Raw genomic sequence first — 21394 nt, 5'->3', positions numbered from 1 at the left:
TTAATGTGTTCAAAATTTGAGGGACAATTTTCTTCTTTGACGGACATTTGTTAACAGAAGGAAAACAATCAAGGACTGGTTTCGAGATCTTATTCTTCCACAGCGTCACCTTTCATCAAAGGCCTTCAGTTTGGACGTTGCAGTAATAATGTTTTCAGATGGTCCTTGGAGACTAAGTTAAGAGAATTTAATTTGTCAAACAAGTCGAAGAGAAATTGAACCTTCAGCCACCAGATCTCATCAAGAAAAAAAAAATCAAAACATGCTTCCTCAAACTGCAAGAGAAGAAAGTACTTCAGTTTCTAGTTGGACAAGACGCTTTAACACCTTTCCTTTCGAAAGCGATCAAACTTCACTGTGATACAGTAGCTTTTTGTAGTCTGAATCCATCACTTCACAGAGAAGAGAGAAAATCGAGATTGAAGTGGCCGAGACTTGATGAAATTCACCACTTGAATAACTTGATTCATAACAGACTGCAAATCTTTCGGCAAGGATTTGGAGGCGAGCGCCTCTATGTGAATCATGCAGTGAACAATCCTAATATTTGGATTTTGTTGGCGCGTCAGAGTGACGAATCCTTTCTTTTTTTCCTTGCATTGAAGGACAGCCATCGGTGTAAACGCTGACACAGTTATTCCAATGTAATTTGAAGAGCAAAATGTTTTCATTCACCAACTCGAAAATGTCTTAGCCTTTCGCTGTACTTTTTAAATATTTACAAAATCAGTTTTCGTTTACGATTTTTCCATCTTTTATGAATCGAACAAAAGCCATAACTTGAGCTTCTCCACTAACGTCAGTAGATTCATCAACTTGAAGAGACCATAACAGAGACAATTTATCTTCAGGTGCTTCGAAGTGTTCGCAGACTTAATTCTTCAAATCCGACGACAAGTCTACAATTGTGCGCGAAATTGTGTCATTGGACAGTGAAACTTGCTTAACTTTTTTGGCGGCATCCGTTCCAAGCATAGTTTCAACGATGATTGCTAAAGCTGGCGCAATGACTGATTCGGCCTCCGTATGCGCTTTCTTGCGTTTTGCCAATAATTGAGCAACCTTATAACTTGCAATCAATCCTTTTCGGGCAGCTTCATGTGGTTCACAAGCTTCCTTGATTGTTCATGTTGTTGAGCCGCAAGGTTCTCGAAGTATTCTTTTGTTTTATCCTTCACAGCTGAATGTTTTGTTTCCAAGTGCCTCTTCAGTTTGCTAGGAACAAGCGCCTCGTTCGACAAAGCTGCATTACAGAGTAGGCAGAATGATAATTGAGAATGTTCCGATTCCAAAGCGATAAAACCGTATTTTTTGCTTTTGATTCAACACATTCTCCTTTGCAGCACCAGACTTACTTAAATATTTTTCCATGGATAAATGATAAAGCTAATTCATACACGATAAGCACGAAGTTCTGCAGTTGATATAAAATTTCTATCTACAGCTTAGTAGCTGTAGAGTGAATGAGAACGTATTCCATAAAGCAGTTTGGTTGTTTGATTCATCATTTATGACGTACGAAGCGCGTGTTGCGCTACAATTAAACTAACAGTCGAACTGTTGCAGTCGAAAATGAAATTTAAGTTTGAACTTCTCAGTGGTCGAGTTCAATGAAAACCATCGAATGTTTTGGAAGGTTTCAGAGTGTTTCTATAGTAACTTTTATTAACTGATGTTTTCGACTTGCTTGTAAAATCCCAAGAAAGTTGAATGTGTTTCAAAAACACCGCGGCACACTTACCAATCTCTCGCGGCACACAGTTTGAGAATTATTGATATTATGTATTAAAAGGGTATTTATGTAAATATACATAAAATAAACCAAGAACATGACAAACATTTGAATATATGGACAATTTATATATAGCGAGTTTGTCTCGGTATAAATGATGAACGTTCGAACATAAATGGACATGCATAATGAGAAACCCACTTAAAAGTAAGGCTTCGGCATGGCCAGGTGGTTAAAACATTTGGCTCGTAATCCAAGGGTCGCAGGTTCGAATCCCGGTCGCACCAAACGTGCTCGCCCTTTCAGCCGTGGGGGCATTACAATATTTCGGCCAATCCCACTGTTCGTTGGTAAAAGAGTAGCACAAGAGTTGGCGGTGGGTGGTGATGACTAGCTACCTTCCCACTTGTCTTACACTGCTAAATTAGGGACGGCTAGCGCAGATAGCCCTCGAGTAGCTTTGCGCGAAATTCAAAACAAACAAACAAAACTTAAAATTAAGAGTGTATCTCAAGACGGCTGGTATAGGTATTAAAACTCTTATTAAAATAAAGTAGATAACTCTCTTTGTTAACCCGAAGATGACGTAAAAAGGTCGAAACGTTGTTCTCCACTTTACTTTAATTAAAGTTTTAATACCCATACCAGCTGTCTTGAGATACATAAAGGCACATGGCTTTGACAGGGGTTTTGAATTCATATTAATGGACATTTGTGAAAGCAGTACCCTTTTTATGTTGCATTAAACATTTAACAGTTGCTTCAAACATGAAATTATTAATAACACCATAGAAGCGGGAGGTAGAGGTCAAGATTGTACTTGACCCTCCCAGGTCAACTCAAATGGCCTAAATACCGACAATTAGAAATGGCGAGATTAAAAAATCTATGCGCCTAGATTCAGTTGTGTGTACAGTTTTCTATAGCTGTATTGGGTTGCTCAGTTTTCTTCTAAACAGTTTGAAAACATTCACTCTGAAAACCCCTCGAGGTGAATCCTTGTACGTGGTGAGGGGACCTCTCAGAGAAGGTTCTGTACTTTCAGTTTACCTCCTCTGCCATGCGTGGCGACTCGTGAAGGGGAGGAGAGGATCCTGGTGGTTGAGGGTCTATCTCCAAAGCATCACTTTGGCCTTGTATTCCTGTAGACAGGCGACCTTGGGGTGCCCCCCGGGATCAATCGGCTAGTCCATTTGGGCTTGGGTCAAAGGAGTACCAGTCTTGGACGTTTTCAACGGGTGTTGTGGATATTGTGTCTGATACTGGTGTTCGGGTATAGTGCTCTAGAAATTCTGGTGTTGCTGCAGTGCCTTTGTTTGACATTGTAGTGCGTCCTCTCGTAGGACTCCATGATGGATGGGACAGTGGTTACTGAAATGTAGCATCTGTTATGGATACCACATTTATGAGAAAATAAATAAAATTAAAAACCCAGCAGATTATCGGAAAACGATCCCGCATGGGCGATTCTGCTGTACTATCACCATCGCAGTCAGATTCTGTACCTAATTATCCATTCAGTCAGATTCTGATTTCTAATTATCTATTCCTTATCTGAGAAATATTTAGGGCAGATTTCTCCCTTTGAATAAAAAAGAGATTGGAGGGTTTTGCTGGTTCTCTTAAGTCAGTAAAGAAGTTGCACACTGGAGACATTTTGGTGGAAACATCTTCACCAGAACATACCAAACTCCTCTTGAAATTGAAGGCCATTGGGGATATACCCATCGAGGTTACTTCCCGTGCAACTTTGAAATTTACCAGATCAGTTACATTTGAAAGGGATTTATAGAACATTCCTGAGCTGGAGATCCTCGCTCGTTTCTCCAGCCAAGGCGTTTCTGTGGTATGTCGAGCCTCTATTTGCAAAGGCGGAATTATGTCTTCTAATGTTCTAATATAAATGATTACATTACCATGTCCTTCTGCCACAGCAAAGCAGGTTATCTGAAGTGTTAAGTATGGTCATATATTCCGAACCCTCTCAGATGTTTCCAGTGTCAATGGTTTGGTCACTCAAAAACATCATATTATGGTTTTTAACATGTGGTCGTTGTGGTAGCAAAGACCACGATGCTTACGAGTGCAAACTAGAACCACACTGTGTTAACTATAGTGGTTCACGCTCCTCTTACGCTATTTCTTGCTCCAAAGGGTGGAGGGGAAAGAGGTTAAATGCTTGAAGACTGCCAATAATATCTCCTACCCAGAGGCTCGGAAATTATTATCCTCAACTCTGTCTTGGATAAATGCTGCTTCACTTTATTCAACTGCCACAGTGGGAGAGCAGACAGATCTTTCTTTGTGTCCAGGAGAGCCGTTTGCAAAACGTCTGAAGAATCTTTTGCCCTCCATGACTTAGAGTTAACGAATCTTTGTCTACTTTCATCTCTGTCCTTGCCGCTCCTTGCAGTGACTGCCTGGCTCCACCTTCTTTGGCTTCAGGTTTGGGTGTTTCCTCGGGCCCATCCTTTTCTACAGCCCCGAGAAATAAAACAACATCTTAGTCTTGCTATCTGATGACCAGGAAGTTGATAATGCCGAGAGCATTGCTAATACACTTGGCAAAAGCTTTTCTCGTGCATATAACACTTCTACTTTATTTCCCACTTTCTCAGCCATGAAAACACGAGCAGAGAAATCGCCTCTTTCCTTTTGGACTGATCATCTTTATTACTATAATTGCTCCTTTATGCTGTTGAACTAAAACTCGCTCTTCATTGGTCTGGCAGTACACCAGTTGGACCTGATGGTATTCATTATGAGATGCTGCATCATCTCTTTCCTGCCTTTCTTGCTATTTTCCTGGTTGTTTTAATCATATTTGACAGGAGAATGGTTTTTCTGATACTTGGTACCATGATACTGTTCTCCCTTTTCCTGAGCCTGGGAAGTATCCCAAGATTCATTCAACCTACAGTCCAGTTGTTTTGACGAGCTGTCTCTGTAAAATCTTAGGATGGTTAATGATTGTCTTGTTTGGTTCCTCGAATCAAACAACCTCCTCTCACCCACTCAGTGTGGGTTATGATGACAGCACTCCTCCATGGACCAACTGATTGGGCTTGAAACATCAATCAGGGAAGCCTTTCTCAAGTTACAACATCTTTTTTCTGTATTTTTGTTACCTTGAGAAACCTTATACAACGTGGAGGTATGGCATCTTGCGAGATATCCACTCGTATGGATTGTATGGCCATTTACCTCTTTTTATTAAACATTTTTAATGAACTGGTAATTTAAAATTTGTGTGGGTTCAAAATTTTATTTTTCTTTCCCACAAGAACTTGGAGTCCCTCAGGGCTGTGTCTTGGGTGTTATGGTTTTCATTATAAAGATTAATGCCATCAGTGGATAACTTCCCCTACAGTTTCAAACGGTCTCTTTGTCGACAATTTCCACATTTCGTGTCAGTCATAGAGCATGAAGTTTATTGAACGGCAGCTACAGACTGCCCTCAATTGCTTACTGAAGTGGACCACAGGAAACGGTTTTACCTTTTCTCGCTCCAAAACCGTTTGCATGCACTTTTGCTACCAACAGGGTATTCACCCAGATCCCAAGTTCCATTTTGGAGAAGTGGTGCTTCAATTTTTCATTGAGACAAAGTTCTTGAAGCTTATCTTTGATTGTTAGTTGGCATTTGTTCCATGCATCAAGCAGCTACATGTCAACTGTACAATGGCACCGGACATTCTCCATGTTCTCTCTTCCACCTCTTGAGGAGCAGATCGATGCTCTGTGCTAAATATATATTGTGCCCTTATTTAATCAAAACTGGACTATGGGCCCCAGGTCTATGGCTCTGCCAGGACCTCGACCTTCAAGATGTTGGACCCTGTTCACACTCAGCAGCTTTGGCTCTGCACAGGGGCCTCATAAACCTTCTCTATACTTCTGCCATTTGCAGCTGTCTTTACTGTATGCTTCAAAACTTCAATCATTACCACAGCATTCTACAGAGGGCTGTGTTTTCCTTTCTCAGTGGGCCATGCTTTTTCAGAGTAGAGGGTCTTCCATTGTTCCTTTTGGCCTTTGTATTCAGGTGCAGTTGGATGAATTAGGTCTGTCCTTGGATAATATCGCTGTATCTGCTAATCATCCATTACAATCATGGCTAATTACCATTCCCAAATGTGACCTTTCTTTGAGCCATCTGAAGAAGGTAGATACTCCTGATTGGGAGTATTGCCTTCTATTTACCAAACATCTTTCAAATCATTCTTCCATTTTCATTTATAGGGATGGTTTGAAATTAGGTGACTCTGTGGGCTCTGCTTTGGTTTGAAAGCACACAGAATCCCCTCTACAGTTTCTGTTTACTGCCGAATTGTGTGTCATTTTTCTTGCCCTGAATCACGTAAAAGGTATGCAATACACGAACTGTTCTGTTTATACTTACTTGCTTAGCTGTCTATTGGCTCTGGAATCGCTAACGTTAGTTATCACTCTGTTCTCGTTGATATTCAAAGCTGACTGGCCTATTTCTCTCTATCATCCACTTCTATCCACTTTTTCTGGATACAAGGTGACATTAGTATTCACGGGAACGAGCTAGCTAACATCACAGCTAAGCCTGTCTGCTGTGATACCATCACAGTCGTGCCTGTCCCATACATGGACTACGGTCCTACATTCAAGGCTCGATTACGTGCCAGTTGGTAGTCGACTTTGAGTGAGCAACGTGATAACAAGCTTTTCCAGATCAAGCCTTGCTCCAATAAACGCTAAACAACCAAACCACTATAAAAAATTGCTGAAATTTTAACCAGTTGTATAGAAGTTTTAATTATTTTTCTCTTTGTTACTTCACCAACAACAGACTAATGCTCAATGCCACACTGCGTTTTTTCCTAAACTTTTCAGTATTGAGATTGAATATGATATTATTATTAGTTATATTGTTATATCTCAGTTATATTGCTACTACAGACTTTAAATAGTACGACAAGCAAACTCGGGCCAGTCTTTCTTTTGACATAAGTAACAAGTGTTATTTAAATTTTTATCACGTGTCTGTCCATATCACAAATCTTCAGAAGATTCCGTTAAATCCATTAAATTTAGTGCTCTTGCTTTGTGACCAAGCAATATATGTTCAAGTTATGAACAACGACATAAAAGTATACAATAAAAACAGCAGAGAGTGAACGACTAACGTGTGCATTTTAAATTAACTGATGAAATGAAAGAATAAACAAACTTAATATTCTGAAAATTATTTTATTTCTGGATTTTTATTTCAAGGAAGATCCTTGAAAGTATAGATTAAAGCGGAACCTTCCTTGAATTTAAACTTCAAGGTTAAAAAGTTTTCGGAATGCTGAGTTCATTTGTTATATTTACTATTGTGCAGGTTCACAATATAAAAAACAAACAACAAAAAACGAGTAGTGGCTAATTACACTTTTTTCATCTCGGGGTTTGACATGGCCAGGTGATTAGGGCACTTGACTCGCAATTTGATGGTTGCGGGCTTAAATCTTCGTCACATCATACATGCTAGCCCTTTCAGCCGTAGAAGTATTATAATGTTTGGGTCAATCCCATTATTTGTTGGTAAAAGATTAGCCAAAGATTTGGCAGTGGTTGGTGATGACTAGCCTCCTTCTCTCTAGCCTTACACTACTAAATTAGGGACAACTAGCGCAGATAGCCCTCGTGTAGCTTTGCGCGAAATTCGAAAACAAAGAATCTTCATTTCGCCTATCGGGCCCTATCCATTATATAGTTTTTTCTCATAGCGACTACAAAGCATGTTCACACCAACAGTATGTTTGATGAAATAAACTCTGATCAGAATAAGTGTGGGCGTGTTTTTATATCAAAGTCACATGAGTGTAAACCGAGGGGAATCGAATCCCTTTTTAGCGTTTTAAGTTCGGAAACTTATCGCTGCCACACCATGGGGAGTGGTCAGAATGGTTAAACCCTGAAAACGTATGCCTAGTGAATCAACATTTATATTTCTGTATTTATTAATGAATGATATATGGAAACGATAAACATTTTAAGATGGTGGATATAAAAATATAAGTTGGAAATGTAAATGCTTTTTTGTTTCTATACAACACAATTGGTAAAATATTAAATAAGTTGAAGGTTTGGTTTGAATTTCGCGTAAAGCTACACGAGGACTATCTGCGCTAGCCGTAACTAATTTAGCAGTGTAAGGCTAAAGAGAAGGCAGCTAGTCATCCCCACCCACCGCCAACTCTTGGGTTACTCTTTTACCAACGAACAGTGGAATTGACCGTCAAGAGGCGAGTGCCTTAGCCACCTGACCATGTAGGGTCTAAGTTAAAGGTAATTAATATATTGTCACTAATTTTGTGTGTATATTTTGGAGTTTTAATGCAGGATTTCCTGTTGTAAAGACAATTTATTTTAGCTTTTTATAGGGAGGGATAGGGCAGAATGTTTGTTTATTGCACTTACTCCTGTTTAGGTTTGAGTACAAGTTAGAATTTTATCAATTTCCGCATGTTTTTGTTTAGTTTGTGTCGAGAGCATTGCTAATTCCGTTTATCACCTCAGAAATATACATGAAATTACTGGTTTTCAATAGGCTTATGTATAGTTTTAGTTTTTTTTTAGTTAGTTAGTTTTTGAATTTCGCACAAAGCTACTCGAGGGCTATCTGTGCTAGCCGTCCCTAATTTAGCAGTGTAAGACTAGAGGGAATGCAGCTAGTCATCACCACCCACCCCCAACTCTTGGGCTACTCTTTTATCAACGAATAGTGGGATTGACCGTAACATTATAATGCCCCCACGGCTGGGAGGGCTAGCATGTTTGGCGCGACTCAGGGGCGAACCCGCGACCCTCGGATTACGAGTCGCACGCCATACGCGCTTGGCCATGCCGGACCTGTATAGTTTTATTCGAAAGATTTGTGAACTTTGCGGTTCGTTTCTAAATACATTAATTTTATCTAAGTGGAGATGTTTTTCTTTTAATGTTATACTAGTGGCTACTTGATGAATATAAATATATTAATATAATATAAATAATTTAAGAAATTTAATATAAATATTTTCGCATTTTGAAAATGTAATTAGAAAATGTTTTGAAGTCGTATATGGTTCAGCAGTATGCAAAACTTTCACAATATATTGGTAGCTTCTATCTGTCAAAGAAAAATCGAATCCATAAATACTATATATACATGCATACACCGACGTGCAGTTTGACATGATTATACATATGTGACTAAAATTGATTGTTGGACGCGTTTAGTGTGTTACCTTAAATTGAAAAATCCGTGTTATATAGATTGATACATGAATAATAAATACGTTCAGCATGTCTACAGTTACATATACTTTGAAATTTCAAGTTGAAATAGACGCGAATATCTGCTGTTTGGAAGACGTGTTGCTGATAGCCTGAATAAGGTTATAATTTAAATCCGTTGGGAACTAAGATTAGTTTTTTTGTTTAGGTATTACTGTGAAAAAAATTCTGTAATATTTATGTTGCAACACACGTAACAGTCGGCTTGGAAAACACTGAAGTGGTTATATGTCAGACATACAACGACTCTTTATAAGTTCTGCGACTTCCAAGAATATACCAGTAATTAAATATATACGTTTTAATATTTATTTCGGAAGATGTTATTTTGGAAATTGGACAGTTGGCTATTGGAATTACTCTGTTACATTGTGTTAAATATAGCTCATTCTGAGGTCTTATTAAAGTAACCGTAGTGATAAATGTTTTCTTACCACCTACTTAGAAAAAGGGGTCGGATAACGGCTGTTTGGGTAATTTATTTAACACGCTAGGGTTTTTTTTATTATCTCTCTAATCTTATATTTCATTATTCTTATAACACAGAATAAGGAATTGTTCTGTGATTATGGGCGTGATAATTGTTTCCATGTCTTGCGAAGCGCTTATATCTTCGAAGTTATACACATTGAAAGTTTTTTATCTTTTGTTTACAAATTTTCAAGCTATAAAATAAAGGATAAAATCTACAGATACTTTAAGTCCTGAAACAGCGTCAGTAAATCAAATATGAAATGCCGTAATTCAATGTTAAAGAGGAAATATGTTGTTACATATTTTAACCATATTTTATTGTTTATTCGTATTGTATATGTGACCGTTTTAATAAAAATTGTAGTTCGCACAACGTTGACAGATTAATGCACCAGGCCTCAAAATCACTGTGATAACACAACGACGTTTTATTGTTATTGTCGCAGGCCGATTTATATTTTTAAACGTTTATAGGTAGCGCCTTTTCTGTTTGACATTTATAATTCAATATTTTGATTTTTCGACTTACTGTTTCACATGGTGTGTGATTAGGGTATGGTGAAGTATAGATATGTGGGGCAAAGTTATGGCCATGGACGTCCTCAGATAAATTTCTAGTGTAGGGATTAGTATAAAATTATCAATTGAACAAATAATTCAGTTACATATGTCGAATGACTAAAGAAAGGATTTTTTATTTTCCAAGGATAACCCCTTCTTTCTCTCTCACCTGCTGACACCTACGGTTATGGTAAGCTGTTTTTAAGTAGATTGAAAGACAGTTGCGATGGGCAACATGTATAATAAGCATGACGTCATACTGCACCGAAAAAAGTTTTTAAGGGCATTATCCCCCCTCTCAGCGTTGTCGCTGCGCATTGAGAGAATGGCGTGGTTAACAACAGGAAGCGTGCCTTATCCCCTGCTGAGAGTGCAGCTATAAATATACACTTGGAGTATGGATAACCTGTCAGGACTGCGAATTCCAATAGTCGGTATTCGTCGTTTCGTTTTGTGGATAGTGAATTTTCTGGCGTTTTCACATGTTGAATGAGACAGCAGTAGAACCGATTCACTTTGTAATCATAATAGTAAACTTGATATTATAAAATATTTTGAGAGCACGTTTAGGTTAAATCAGAATTATTTAAAAAATGAATTGTCATTTTAATTCGAGAAACGTGATATATTCAGTTGTATGAATGTTATTATAGACTTTCGTTTTAATAATACCTTTTTTATCTTGTGATCGTTCAGGTAAAACTGTTGTATTCACTTCATTAAAAGCAGGAATAAAAAGTATATTTGTTTAAAGTGACTGTCTATTATCTAACTTTTACAATGTATTAAAATCGGTCAGTATTTGTGTCAACGTTTACGTTCTGATAAATTATATAAAAAGTCGTTTTTCAGTATGCAAGTTTTGGAATACATAGTATTTTTCCTATGTGTAGTTAATAACAAAGAACATAATGGAGGAAGGTTTACCTTTAGAAATCGATCGGATTTTGTAAGCAGAACTTTGCCTTCTAACTTTGATGTCCGCATGTGTAAGGTTTGAGAATATATTATGATATTGAAGTATTAGAAAGCAGTGGGCATAAAGATTATTATAAAAAATCAAGTGGACGTCCTTTATTTACCATTTTTACTTTTACACAATGTTTCGTGGTGATTCTGAAATTTAGTTTTTCACATTACTTACTTCGAGATGTATTAAACAAATGTAAAAAAAGTCGCAGTTAACCTGGTTTTGTCGTAGTAATAAATATTCTAAACATTAGAAACAGCGTTAATAAAATATTTGTGTATGATTATCATGTTTCCGCTAATTTGATGTTTATTTTTTTGAGTAGCTACTGCTAAGACACACCGAAAAAAGTTATGGTTATGTTGTGAAACATCCACGTTTAAAGTATTTTAGAAAATTGTAAGATATATTTGGTTCAGTAGAGGAAGTGTCGCACACCATGTAATATTTGTGTGAAATCTATAAGTTTAATGATTTTTTGGGCTTCTATGAAATTTTAACTTGCTATACTATGGAGAAAACCTATAATATGAAGTGCCCCTCTGTGCGAGTTTGATTAATTAATCAATTTAATGTTAGTTAATGAGTTACACAGTGTTAGTATATGTTACAGTTAGTACATTTATAAGTGATCTAGTCATTCATTGAATTAAGTTGATTGGAAAGCTAGTCAGTCAGCATGTTTGTTATTGATTCAATAGTTGAAAAATTCTATAAGTAACCTGAGTATGAGCTCGACATTGATTTTTGAAATTCTGATGAAGTGTTATTTTGGAAGTTAGGCCTACCAGTGAACATGGCCTGTATATGACGTTATTGAAGAAAACATTTTACATCTGTTCTTTAAAACTTCTTATATTAGTGTAAAAATGATAACTTTAAAAAAGGGTAAAGTGTAAGTAGTTCTTTGATAATTGGATGCAAAAAGCCTGTAAAACAAACTGTTAAGTCAAGGAGTATTTTGCCAGTCGAAGCTGTGTGAGACTAATGATATGCAGTGTTCATTCGATTTTTCAAAGTTTAAACATTTTTCATTTCCCAGTTATTTGAAACTCATTAAGGCATTGCATGAATAATGTGGTTATCATGTAAGAATTATTAAAAATAAAAAGGCTACCACTTATGTATGTGTCTCTTCCCACCAATTTTTATATCCTTCGTGTGTTTACAATTTATATACATTAAAAGTGTTATTCAGAGCTGATTGTTGACATTATTTTAAAGGTGTTGCCATATCATTATGCCTTTAAATTTTGAACTGTGTTTGTATTATTTAAATAACTTAAAGTAGGCTTGCTCAAGTTCTTAAGGGGCACATTTTTATCTCCATGAAATTTGGAACAAGTTAGAGCTGTATGTTTGAGGCAACATGAAATAGTGATAAATACTGATGAAATACTTATTGTGCTAATATTTTGAAAATGAATGCTTAATCTAACACCATACCATTTGATTTTGTGATATCTTGTTGTCCTTAGGTTATGTTATGGTAAACAAATATTCAGAGAAGGCCGGAGTTGAACACCTTTTGTTCACATTGAAACAAAATAAAATGTTAATGTGAAAACTAACTTATTTCCATCATTGGTAGTTGTAGTTTAAATTGCATAATTACTTTGTCTGGTTACATTTACCATTTTTGTTGAAAGAATCAACCTGAATTTAGTTAATAAAAATTTTAAATGACATTGTTTTTATTTCTTTTTTTTTAAATTATATTTGGTTACAACATGGATCTTATGGTGGATTTTAGGGATTGTGAACTGCATGCATTTTGGTGAATGTGGTGGTTTCTTTATTTTGAATTTTATAAATGTATTTGATATGCATTGTGTGCTTGAATAAAGCTTAAAAGTATTAAAGCTACAAACTAAAAGTTTTATACATAAAGTCTACAAATTTATGTTACAACAAAATTGCTATCAACAATTTCTTGTCATAAATCTGTGTTTTAAACAAAAAGTTTTCTTTCCACTGTTTAAATCAGGTTTCTTCCAGTTATAACCATGTAACCAACATCAACTGTCAGCAGTTAAGATTATATGGCAACAAGCCAGTTTATTTTTTTCTCAAGATAAGCAAAGTGTTATGGAAGGAAAATGAATATTTTGGTGTAGTCTGTAGCGTAAAGGTTTGGACCAAAGTGACCTAGTTACAACTACTAAAGGAAGAGTTGTTATTGCTGTGACTAAGGACATAGGAAAAATAGTTTAATTTTCTTGATAATATGTCATTACTGTATAACTAGTCTGCATAAGAACACTGATGATTCTCAGGTTTATGTTTCAGTGCATAAATAAACAACAGAAATTTTTTTTTTTTTTTTTATAAATTAGATATGGGAGAAGGACGTGAGGTACTAGCTGAAGGTCATCATGAGTTTCCATTTTCCTTCCAACTTCCATCTGGGTGAGTTTGTGGACAAAGCTGAACTTTCCAGTGTTGCAGTTGGGAAAAAAAAAATAATATGAAAACATTAATCACTCTTTAAAATTATATAATGACTGTAAAATTATTTTTTAAATTCAAGTTATTGGTATTTCTATAGTAATAAAGAATTTTAGTATTTCTGAACTAGGTTTTTGGTATAATAGAGAATACATTTTGAGGAAGTATTAGAATAATGAGAAGAGCAACATGTTATTGTTGTAGTGTAAGTTTTAATTTTGTTTTCATAAATTTCAGCAGGGTATTTTCCTTTTAAGATGTCAGTTTTGCTTTTTTAGGATGTTGAAACAAACTTTGTATATGTAATAGCTCTAACAAAAGGTATAGTAAAGGAGTTAATAAAAACTTTAAATATGTTTGTAAATGTATATACTATATCTAATTTTAGTTTTGTTAAATAAGCTTTTTTGGTATAATAGATACTGAGAAATTTGGAATTATTAGCCTGTTTTTGTTTTCACCTTTTGTTGATTGTTTTATCTTTTATTAGAAAAACTCTTTTCAGTAGAATGCTTTTTACTTAATGTACAGGTTTTTAATCCATAGGATGTTGAAACTTGTAACGTCTTTAATAAAGACATGCTAAATAAAGCAGTTAAGAATAAAGATTCAGAAATATTTAGTCTCTTCTCTGTTCGACAAAGAGCTGTTATCTCATGCCACTGCTGTAAAGATTTTTGGACATGCTTCTAGCCTTGAACAAAGCTCCCACCTCTATGCATATTGGCAAGTTAACAGTCTGTGATGTAATAATAATCATTATAGTTTTCTACCAATAGGAGGGTATGCACATCCTCCATTCACGGTAATCCTCATGAGCAATTGCTTTGTTAAGATGTGTTTTATCCTGATGAATAATTTCGTTTTTTTGTTCTTATTGTTTTAAGCTTTTCTTACCATTTATAGTTGTCTTTTTTTTATCATTATTTGGTCAGAAGTTTAATTCTAAGTATCTTCAATTTAAATTTTTCTTTCAATCAAATTTTTAATTTTGGGATGTGTCTGTCCCATTGTCTTTCATAAAGTTTCTTTTGGTAATACCAGTTCCCATTATTCGAACTCAGTATACAAGTCTCATTAAGTAATCTTCAATGCTGTCATTAGGCTTATGTGCTATCAACATACTATGCTAATTCTTATTTCTTCTTTAAAAACAAACTGGTTTTGTAGATAATATCATTGACCTATGTTTCCACATTTATGACATTTCCTAAAGTTCTGACCTTTCTACAGCAACTGGAGGCACGTTGACAGTCATTGCCATTGTCCACTCACTTCATTCTATTCTGATCTCTTGCTTTTGTTGAGCCTGCCACATCTTTTGAAAAGTTTCACCAGTACTATGTGCTTGCCTGTTTTATCTTCTAGTTCCCTCTTCCTAGTGATATTCAAGTAATTTTACTTTTGTTCTTTCATTGTTTGTATTTCATAACTATCTCTTGTTTTCTCTTTGTTCAGTTGTTTTTTGCTGTATCTTGGACCATCTTGTTGCATAAGTCTCCATCATTAGAGTTTCTTCCTTTGTCTTATGAATTACATATTGTTTCTTCTTGTATTTTTCTTCCTCATCTTCTTATTTTCATCCTTTACTTAGTCAATTTCATTGCTATCTATCCACACTTCACCTTCTTAAGACTTTACATCAGGACCCCGTTAATTTTACTAGGGGAACTGGTACATATGTTTTTTCCACTTCAATTGTTTCTTCCATCCTGTTTCAGTTAACTTGGTTTCTTTTTTTCTTTGATCTACAGATTTGGATTTTTTTATTTTTGGGTGTTCATTCCTATCGTATTATCTTAGAGTCCTGTGTTGGCACCTTTCCTTTGAGATTAGGTCTTTGGAAGTGTTCCTTTCACATTGGAAACTCAAGCTGAGGTTGTTCATCTGCAGGCTTCTCTGTTTACTTTGGTTGTTTGGTTTTCCTTGTCCAAAATGTACCAATAGGTTTCTCATCCATGATAAAATTGTCTGCTCTTTTATATCTCACCCTCTTTTTCCTCTTTGATATTCTCCATTTTGGAGGGCTGATCATTATGGATCATGACAGTGACTTCTTTTGAAGCTCCCTTTTGGCTTTGGTCCAGCAAGAGCTTAGCTTTTCCTTTTTTGTACACCTGTGAACTATCTTTACACATGATCTTTGGATAACACAGGTGCTTTTATGTGCACATTTTATGTCATTTTGGACTAAATTTTCTTCTTTCTGGTTGTCTTTTGCTTTTTTCAGATCTTGGCATTTTCAGCACACAGAGGATGTTGTGTCTTAGTTATGAATGTCATGTAACATTTTCAGCACACAGAGGATGTTGTGTCTTAGTTATGAATGTCATGTAACATTTTCAGCACACAGAGGATGTTGTGTCTTAGTTATGAATGTCATGTAACATTTTCAGCACACAGAGGATGTTGTGTCTTAGTTATGAATGTCATGTAACATTTTCAGCACACAGAGGATGTTGTGTCTTAGTTATGAATGTCATGTAATATTTTCAGCACACAGAGGATGTTGTGTCTTAGTTATGAATGTCATGTAATATTTTCAGCACACAGAGGATGTTGTGTCTTAGTTATGAATGTCATGTAACATTTTCAGCACACAGAGGATGTTGTGTCTTAGTTATGAATGTCATGTAATATTTTCAGCACACAGAGGATGTTGTGTCTTAGTTATGAATGTCATGTAACATTTTCAGCACACAGAGGATGTTGTGTCTTAGTTATGAATGTCATGTAACATTTTCAGCACACAGAGGATGTTGTGTCTTAGTTATGAATGTCATGTAACATTTTCAGCACACAGAGGATGTTGTGTCTTAGTTATGAATGTCATGTAATATTTTCAGCACACAGAGGATGTTGTGTCTTAGTTATGAATGTCATGTAACATTTTCAGCACACAGAGGATGTTGTGTCTTAGTTATGAATGTCATGTAATATTTTCAGCACACAGAGGATGTTGTGTCTTAGTTATGAATGTCATGTAATATTTTCAGCACACAGAGGATGTTGTGTCTTAGTTATGAATGTCATGTAACATTTTCAGCACACAGAGGATGTTGTGTCTTAGTTATGAATGTCATGTAATATTTTCAGCACACAGAGGATGTTGTCTTCTCTCTTAGTTATGAATGTCATGTAATATTTTCAGCACACAGAGGATGTTGTCTTCTCTCTTAGTTATGAATGTCATGTAATATTTTCAGCACACAGAGGATGTTGTCTTCTCTCTTAGTTATGAATGTCATGTAATATTTTCAGCACACAGAGTATGTTGTGTCTTAGTTATGAATGTCATGTAATATTTTCAGCACACAGAGGATCTTGTGTCTTAGTTATGAATGTCATGCAATATTTTCAGCACACAGAGGATGTTGTGTCTTAGTTATGAATGTCATGTAACATTTTCAGCACACAGAGGATGTTGTCTTCTCTCTTAGTTATGAATGTCATGTAATATTTTCAGCACACAGAGGATGTTGTGTCTTAGTTATGAATGTCATGTAATATTTTCAGCACCCAGAGGATCTTGTGTCTTAGTTATGAATGTCATGTAATATTTTCAGCACACAGAGGATGTTGTGTCTTAGTTATGAATGTCATGTAACATTTTCAGCACACAGAGGATGTTGTCTTCTCTCTTAGTTATGAATGTCATGTAACATTTTCAGCACACAGAGGATGTTGTGTCTTAGTTATGAATGTCATGTAACATTTTCAGCACACAGAGGATGTTGTGTCTTAGTTATGAATGTCATGTAATATTTTCAGCACACAGAGGATGTTGTGTCTTAGTTATGAATGTCATGTAATATTTTCAGCACACAGAGGATGTTGTCTTCTCTCTTAGTTATGAATGTCATGTAATATTTTCAGCACATAGAGGATGTTGTGTCTTAGTTATGAATGTCATGTAATATTTTCAGCACACAGAGGATGTTGTGTCTTAGTTATGAATGTCATGTAATATTTTCAGCACACAGAGGATGTTGTCTTAGTTATGAATGTCATGTAACATTTTCAGCACACAGAGGATGTTGTCTTCTCTAGTTATGAATGTCATGTAATATTTTCAGCACACAGAGGATGTTGTGTCTTAGTTATGAATGTCATGTAATATTTTCAGCACACAGAGGATGTTGTGTCTTAGTTATGAATGTCATGTAATATTTTCAGCACACAGAGGATGTTGTGTCTTAGTTATGAATGTCATGTAACATTTTCAGCACACAGAGGATGTTGTGTCTTAGTTATGAATGTCATGTAACATTTTCAGCACACAGAGGATGTTGTGTCTTAGTTATGAATGTCATGTAACATTTTCAGCACACAGAGGATGTTGTGTCTTAGTTATGAATGTCATGTAATATTTTCAGCACATAGAGGATGTTGTGTCTTAGTTATGAATGTCATGTAATATTTTCAGCACACAGAGGATGTTGTGTCTTAGTTATGAATGTCATGTAATATTTTCAGCACACAGAGGATGTTGTGTCTTAGTTATGAATGTCATGTAATATTTTCAGCACACAGAGGATGTTGTCTTAGTTATGAATGTCATGTAACATTTTCAGCACACAGAGGATGTTGTCTTAGTTATGAATGTCATGTAACATTTTCAGCACACAGAGGATGTTGTCTTCTCTCTTAGTTATGAATGTCATGTAACATTTTCAGCACACAGAGGATGTTGTGTCTTAGTTATGAATGTCATGTAATATTTTCAGCACACAGAGGATGTTGTGTCTTAGTTATGAATGTCATGTAATATTTTCAGCACACAGAGGATGTTGTGTCTTAGTTATGAATGTCATGTAATATTTTCAGCACACAGAGTATGTTGTGTCTTAGTTATGAATGTCATGTAATATTTTCAGCACACAGAGGATGTTGTCTTCTCTCTTAGTTATGAATGTCATGTAATATTTTCAGCACACAGAGGATGTTGTGTCTTAGTTATGAATGTCATGTAATATTTTCAGCACATAGAGGATGTTGTGTCTTAGTTATGAATGTCATGTAATATTTTCAGCACACAGAGGATGTTGTCTTAGTTATGAATGTCATGTAACATTTTCAGCACACAGAGGATGTTGTCTTCTCTCTTAGTTATGAATGTCATGTAACATTTTCAGCACACAGAGGATGTTGTGTCTTAGTTATGAATGTCATGTAACATTTTCAGCACGCAGAGGATGTTGTGTCTTAGTTATGAATGTCATGTAACATTTTCAGCACACAGAGGATGTTGTGTCTTAGTTATGAATGTCATGTAATATTTTCAGCACACAGAGGATGTTGTCTTCTCTCTTAGTTATGAATGCCGTGTAACATTTTCAGCACACAGAGGATGTTGTGTCTTCTCTCTTAGTTATGAATGCCATGTAACATTTTCAGCACACAGAGGGTGTTGTCTTCTCTCTTAGTTATGAATGCCATGTAACAGGTCTCCAAATCTCTTTATAGTTATTATTTCTATCTTTTTGTTGTTCCCAAGGAGATGGGAGATTGGCATTCTATCATATATCCATAGCCCTTTGAACTGTTTCGTTGTCAATCTTTTGTTGCAAAATGATCTGTTTTCTTGGTATCAGGTAGGTATTTGCATCTAGTCTGTGTATTTCCAAAACTGGTGTTTTAGATGTTTTTTTTCACCCACTCTTGGAACTTCTAATTTTTTTACTATGGATTTTTGTTTTCTTCATGCTGACCACATCTTAGCTTGCCATGTCATGGGAACTTGTTGGAAGATGTACTGTTTTGCTTACACCAAATTCTTCTTGTGGAGTGGTCTCTGGTGCTTTAGTGAATGTTTTCACACTGTAGAAGACTTCACATTGATGTCTTTGTAATTTCTCTCAACATAAAGCTTCCTCCTTCTGGGATGTTTTTTAACTCCATTTTAACATTCTAGTAAGTATTTCTGTACTAATTAAAAGTATAGTTTCCAACTATCATCATTTGCAATTATTCCAGAAATTGAATAATTAAAATTATATTTAGTCATCTGTCGCAAAAGTGGTTGATTAAAAACTTGTGGTTTCTCATTATTACCCCCCCACCCCAATTCCAACTATAAAAACAATTGAAGTATTACTACCAAACTCGCTCAACCTGTTTACAGCTGATGAACTGTATGCCACATTTGCTGATTTTGAACTAATGATTAAAGGGAAGGCATCACCTACTGCTGTCTTTTTTTGTTTGTTTTATTCTTGTTTTTACCATGCATTGAGGAACACTGTGCTAAATGATTAATTAAATGTAATCATCCAGTTCAGTTTATTTCACACACTACAAACTTGTCATTAGTGAACCACCTATGAGATATTGCAGCTCTTTGCTAAAGGTTCTTTTGACAGTATCTTTTGCTCTGTCATTTTTGTTTGGTGAAAGTTATTTCTTCCTTCTCACATTGAATGATGTCACAGTAGGTTGTGCAGAGAGGTGAGAAAATATTTTTGAAGTTAAAAGTTTTCCTACCTGAAAGTGTTTTCCAGATATTTACTTCTTTTTACAACCTCCCAACTTTCATTTCTATTTCTTACATATTTATTTTGCTTTGTCAAGAATGAGTCTTTGTTAAAATACTCGTGGATGGAGCATGGGTTGTCCTCCTGTTGATGAAGGGCCATGGTCTGATGATGATCTGATCATAGTCTAGCATAAAGCACTTTAATATACTGTAAGGGTGAGATCTTTGTTCAATGTTGTGTTATGTGAAAAACCTTCGTGGCAGAGATGTAATAGCTCTTTAATTTTCAGGTAAGTAAAAGTTAACTTTAAAGTTCTTAAAATTATTTCTGTTTTACAAACATAGGTTTTATACATGTGTTGTAATATATTCTGCCATTGGTGTTTTGGACTGTTTTGTAAAAATATACATAGCATTAACAAATTAGTTTATTTCTTTTATTGTGTTTGCTGTAGGCTATATTAACTTTTACACAAGTTGCAGGCTTAAGTTTGCAAACAAATGTTTTATGTAAACTCTTGAAACTACAAAGGCCTAATACACTAATAACAATTAACAAAAATTTCTGTTTTTGTAATACATGTTGTCTGACATACTGATTAGCTTACAGAAGTATTTGACCCATCTTCACTCAGTCAACAATTACTCAGTCATTTCTATACTGAATGTTTCTCTGAAATCTCAATCATTGAACCAAATAATACTTTTTCATTAGAGAACATTCATATTTATAACTGATATACTGATCTAGATATCAGTTGAGACTGCTCGGTTATTACGTCCTCATCACAATTAAGAGCTTTCTCTAGCAAGGGGCCTGGCATAGCCAGGTGGTTAAGGCACTCGACTCATAATCCAAGGGTTGTGGATTTAAATCCCTGTCACACCAGACAGGCCTGCCCTTTCAGCAAGCAAGGCAGGCACTCGACTCATGATCCAAGGGTTGTGGATTTAAATCCCTGTCACACCAGACAGGCCTGCCCTTTCAGCAAGCAAGGCATTATAATGTGATGGTCAATCCCACTGTTTGTTGGTAGAAGAGTAGCCCAAGAGTTGGCAGTGGATGGTGATGGCTAGCTGACTTCCCTCTAGTCTGACACTGCTAAATTAGGGACAGCTAGCATAGATAGCCCTCATATAGCTTTGCGTGAAATTCAAACAAACAAACCAATCCTCTAGCAAACGTATAAATTAAAACATTGAACATGTAACTTACAAAGATCATATAAATTTATTCAATTTATGTGTTACTTCTTTGGATTTATATACATATATTTATGTATATTTTCAATTCAGTGGAATTAATATTAACAAGTTAAATGTTTATAACATCACATTTATGTCTTGTCCAGTAAAATATTTGGAATTGTTTATCTTATCAGTTGCTACTATTTTGAATTATGTTTATCATAATTTAAATCTGTGTTTCTCTTTTGGT

General features: G+C 35.5%; 1 protein-coding gene across 2 annotated transcripts in view; it reads left to right on the top strand.

Moving 5' to 3' along the window:
* Positions 1-21394, top strand: part of LOC143239235 (arrestin domain-containing protein 3-like) — a 51556-nt gene that overhangs the window by 19303 nt on the left and 10859 nt on the right. Inside the window, exons 1-2 of one of the 2 annotated variants that reach the window (XM_076480153.1) lie at positions 10267-10497; positions 13370-13442. In XM_076480153.1, coding sequence (XP_076336268.1) covers positions 10461-10497; positions 13370-13442 — 110 coding nt within the window. In that variant the 5' untranslated portion in view covers positions 10267-10460. Of the gene's footprint in view, positions 1-10266; positions 10498-13369; positions 13443-21394 lie in introns of those variants that run through there. The other variant, XM_076480147.1, reaches the window with a different exon arrangement.

Source organism: Tachypleus tridentatus, chromosome 2 (genome assembly GCF_004210375.1).
Source record: "Tachypleus tridentatus isolate NWPU-2018 chromosome 2, ASM421037v1, whole genome shotgun sequence".
Classification (NCBI taxonomy): Eukaryota; Metazoa; Arthropoda; class Merostomata; order Xiphosura; family Limulidae; genus Tachypleus; species Tachypleus tridentatus.
This window is presented reverse-complemented; position numbering and strand designations above follow the sequence as displayed.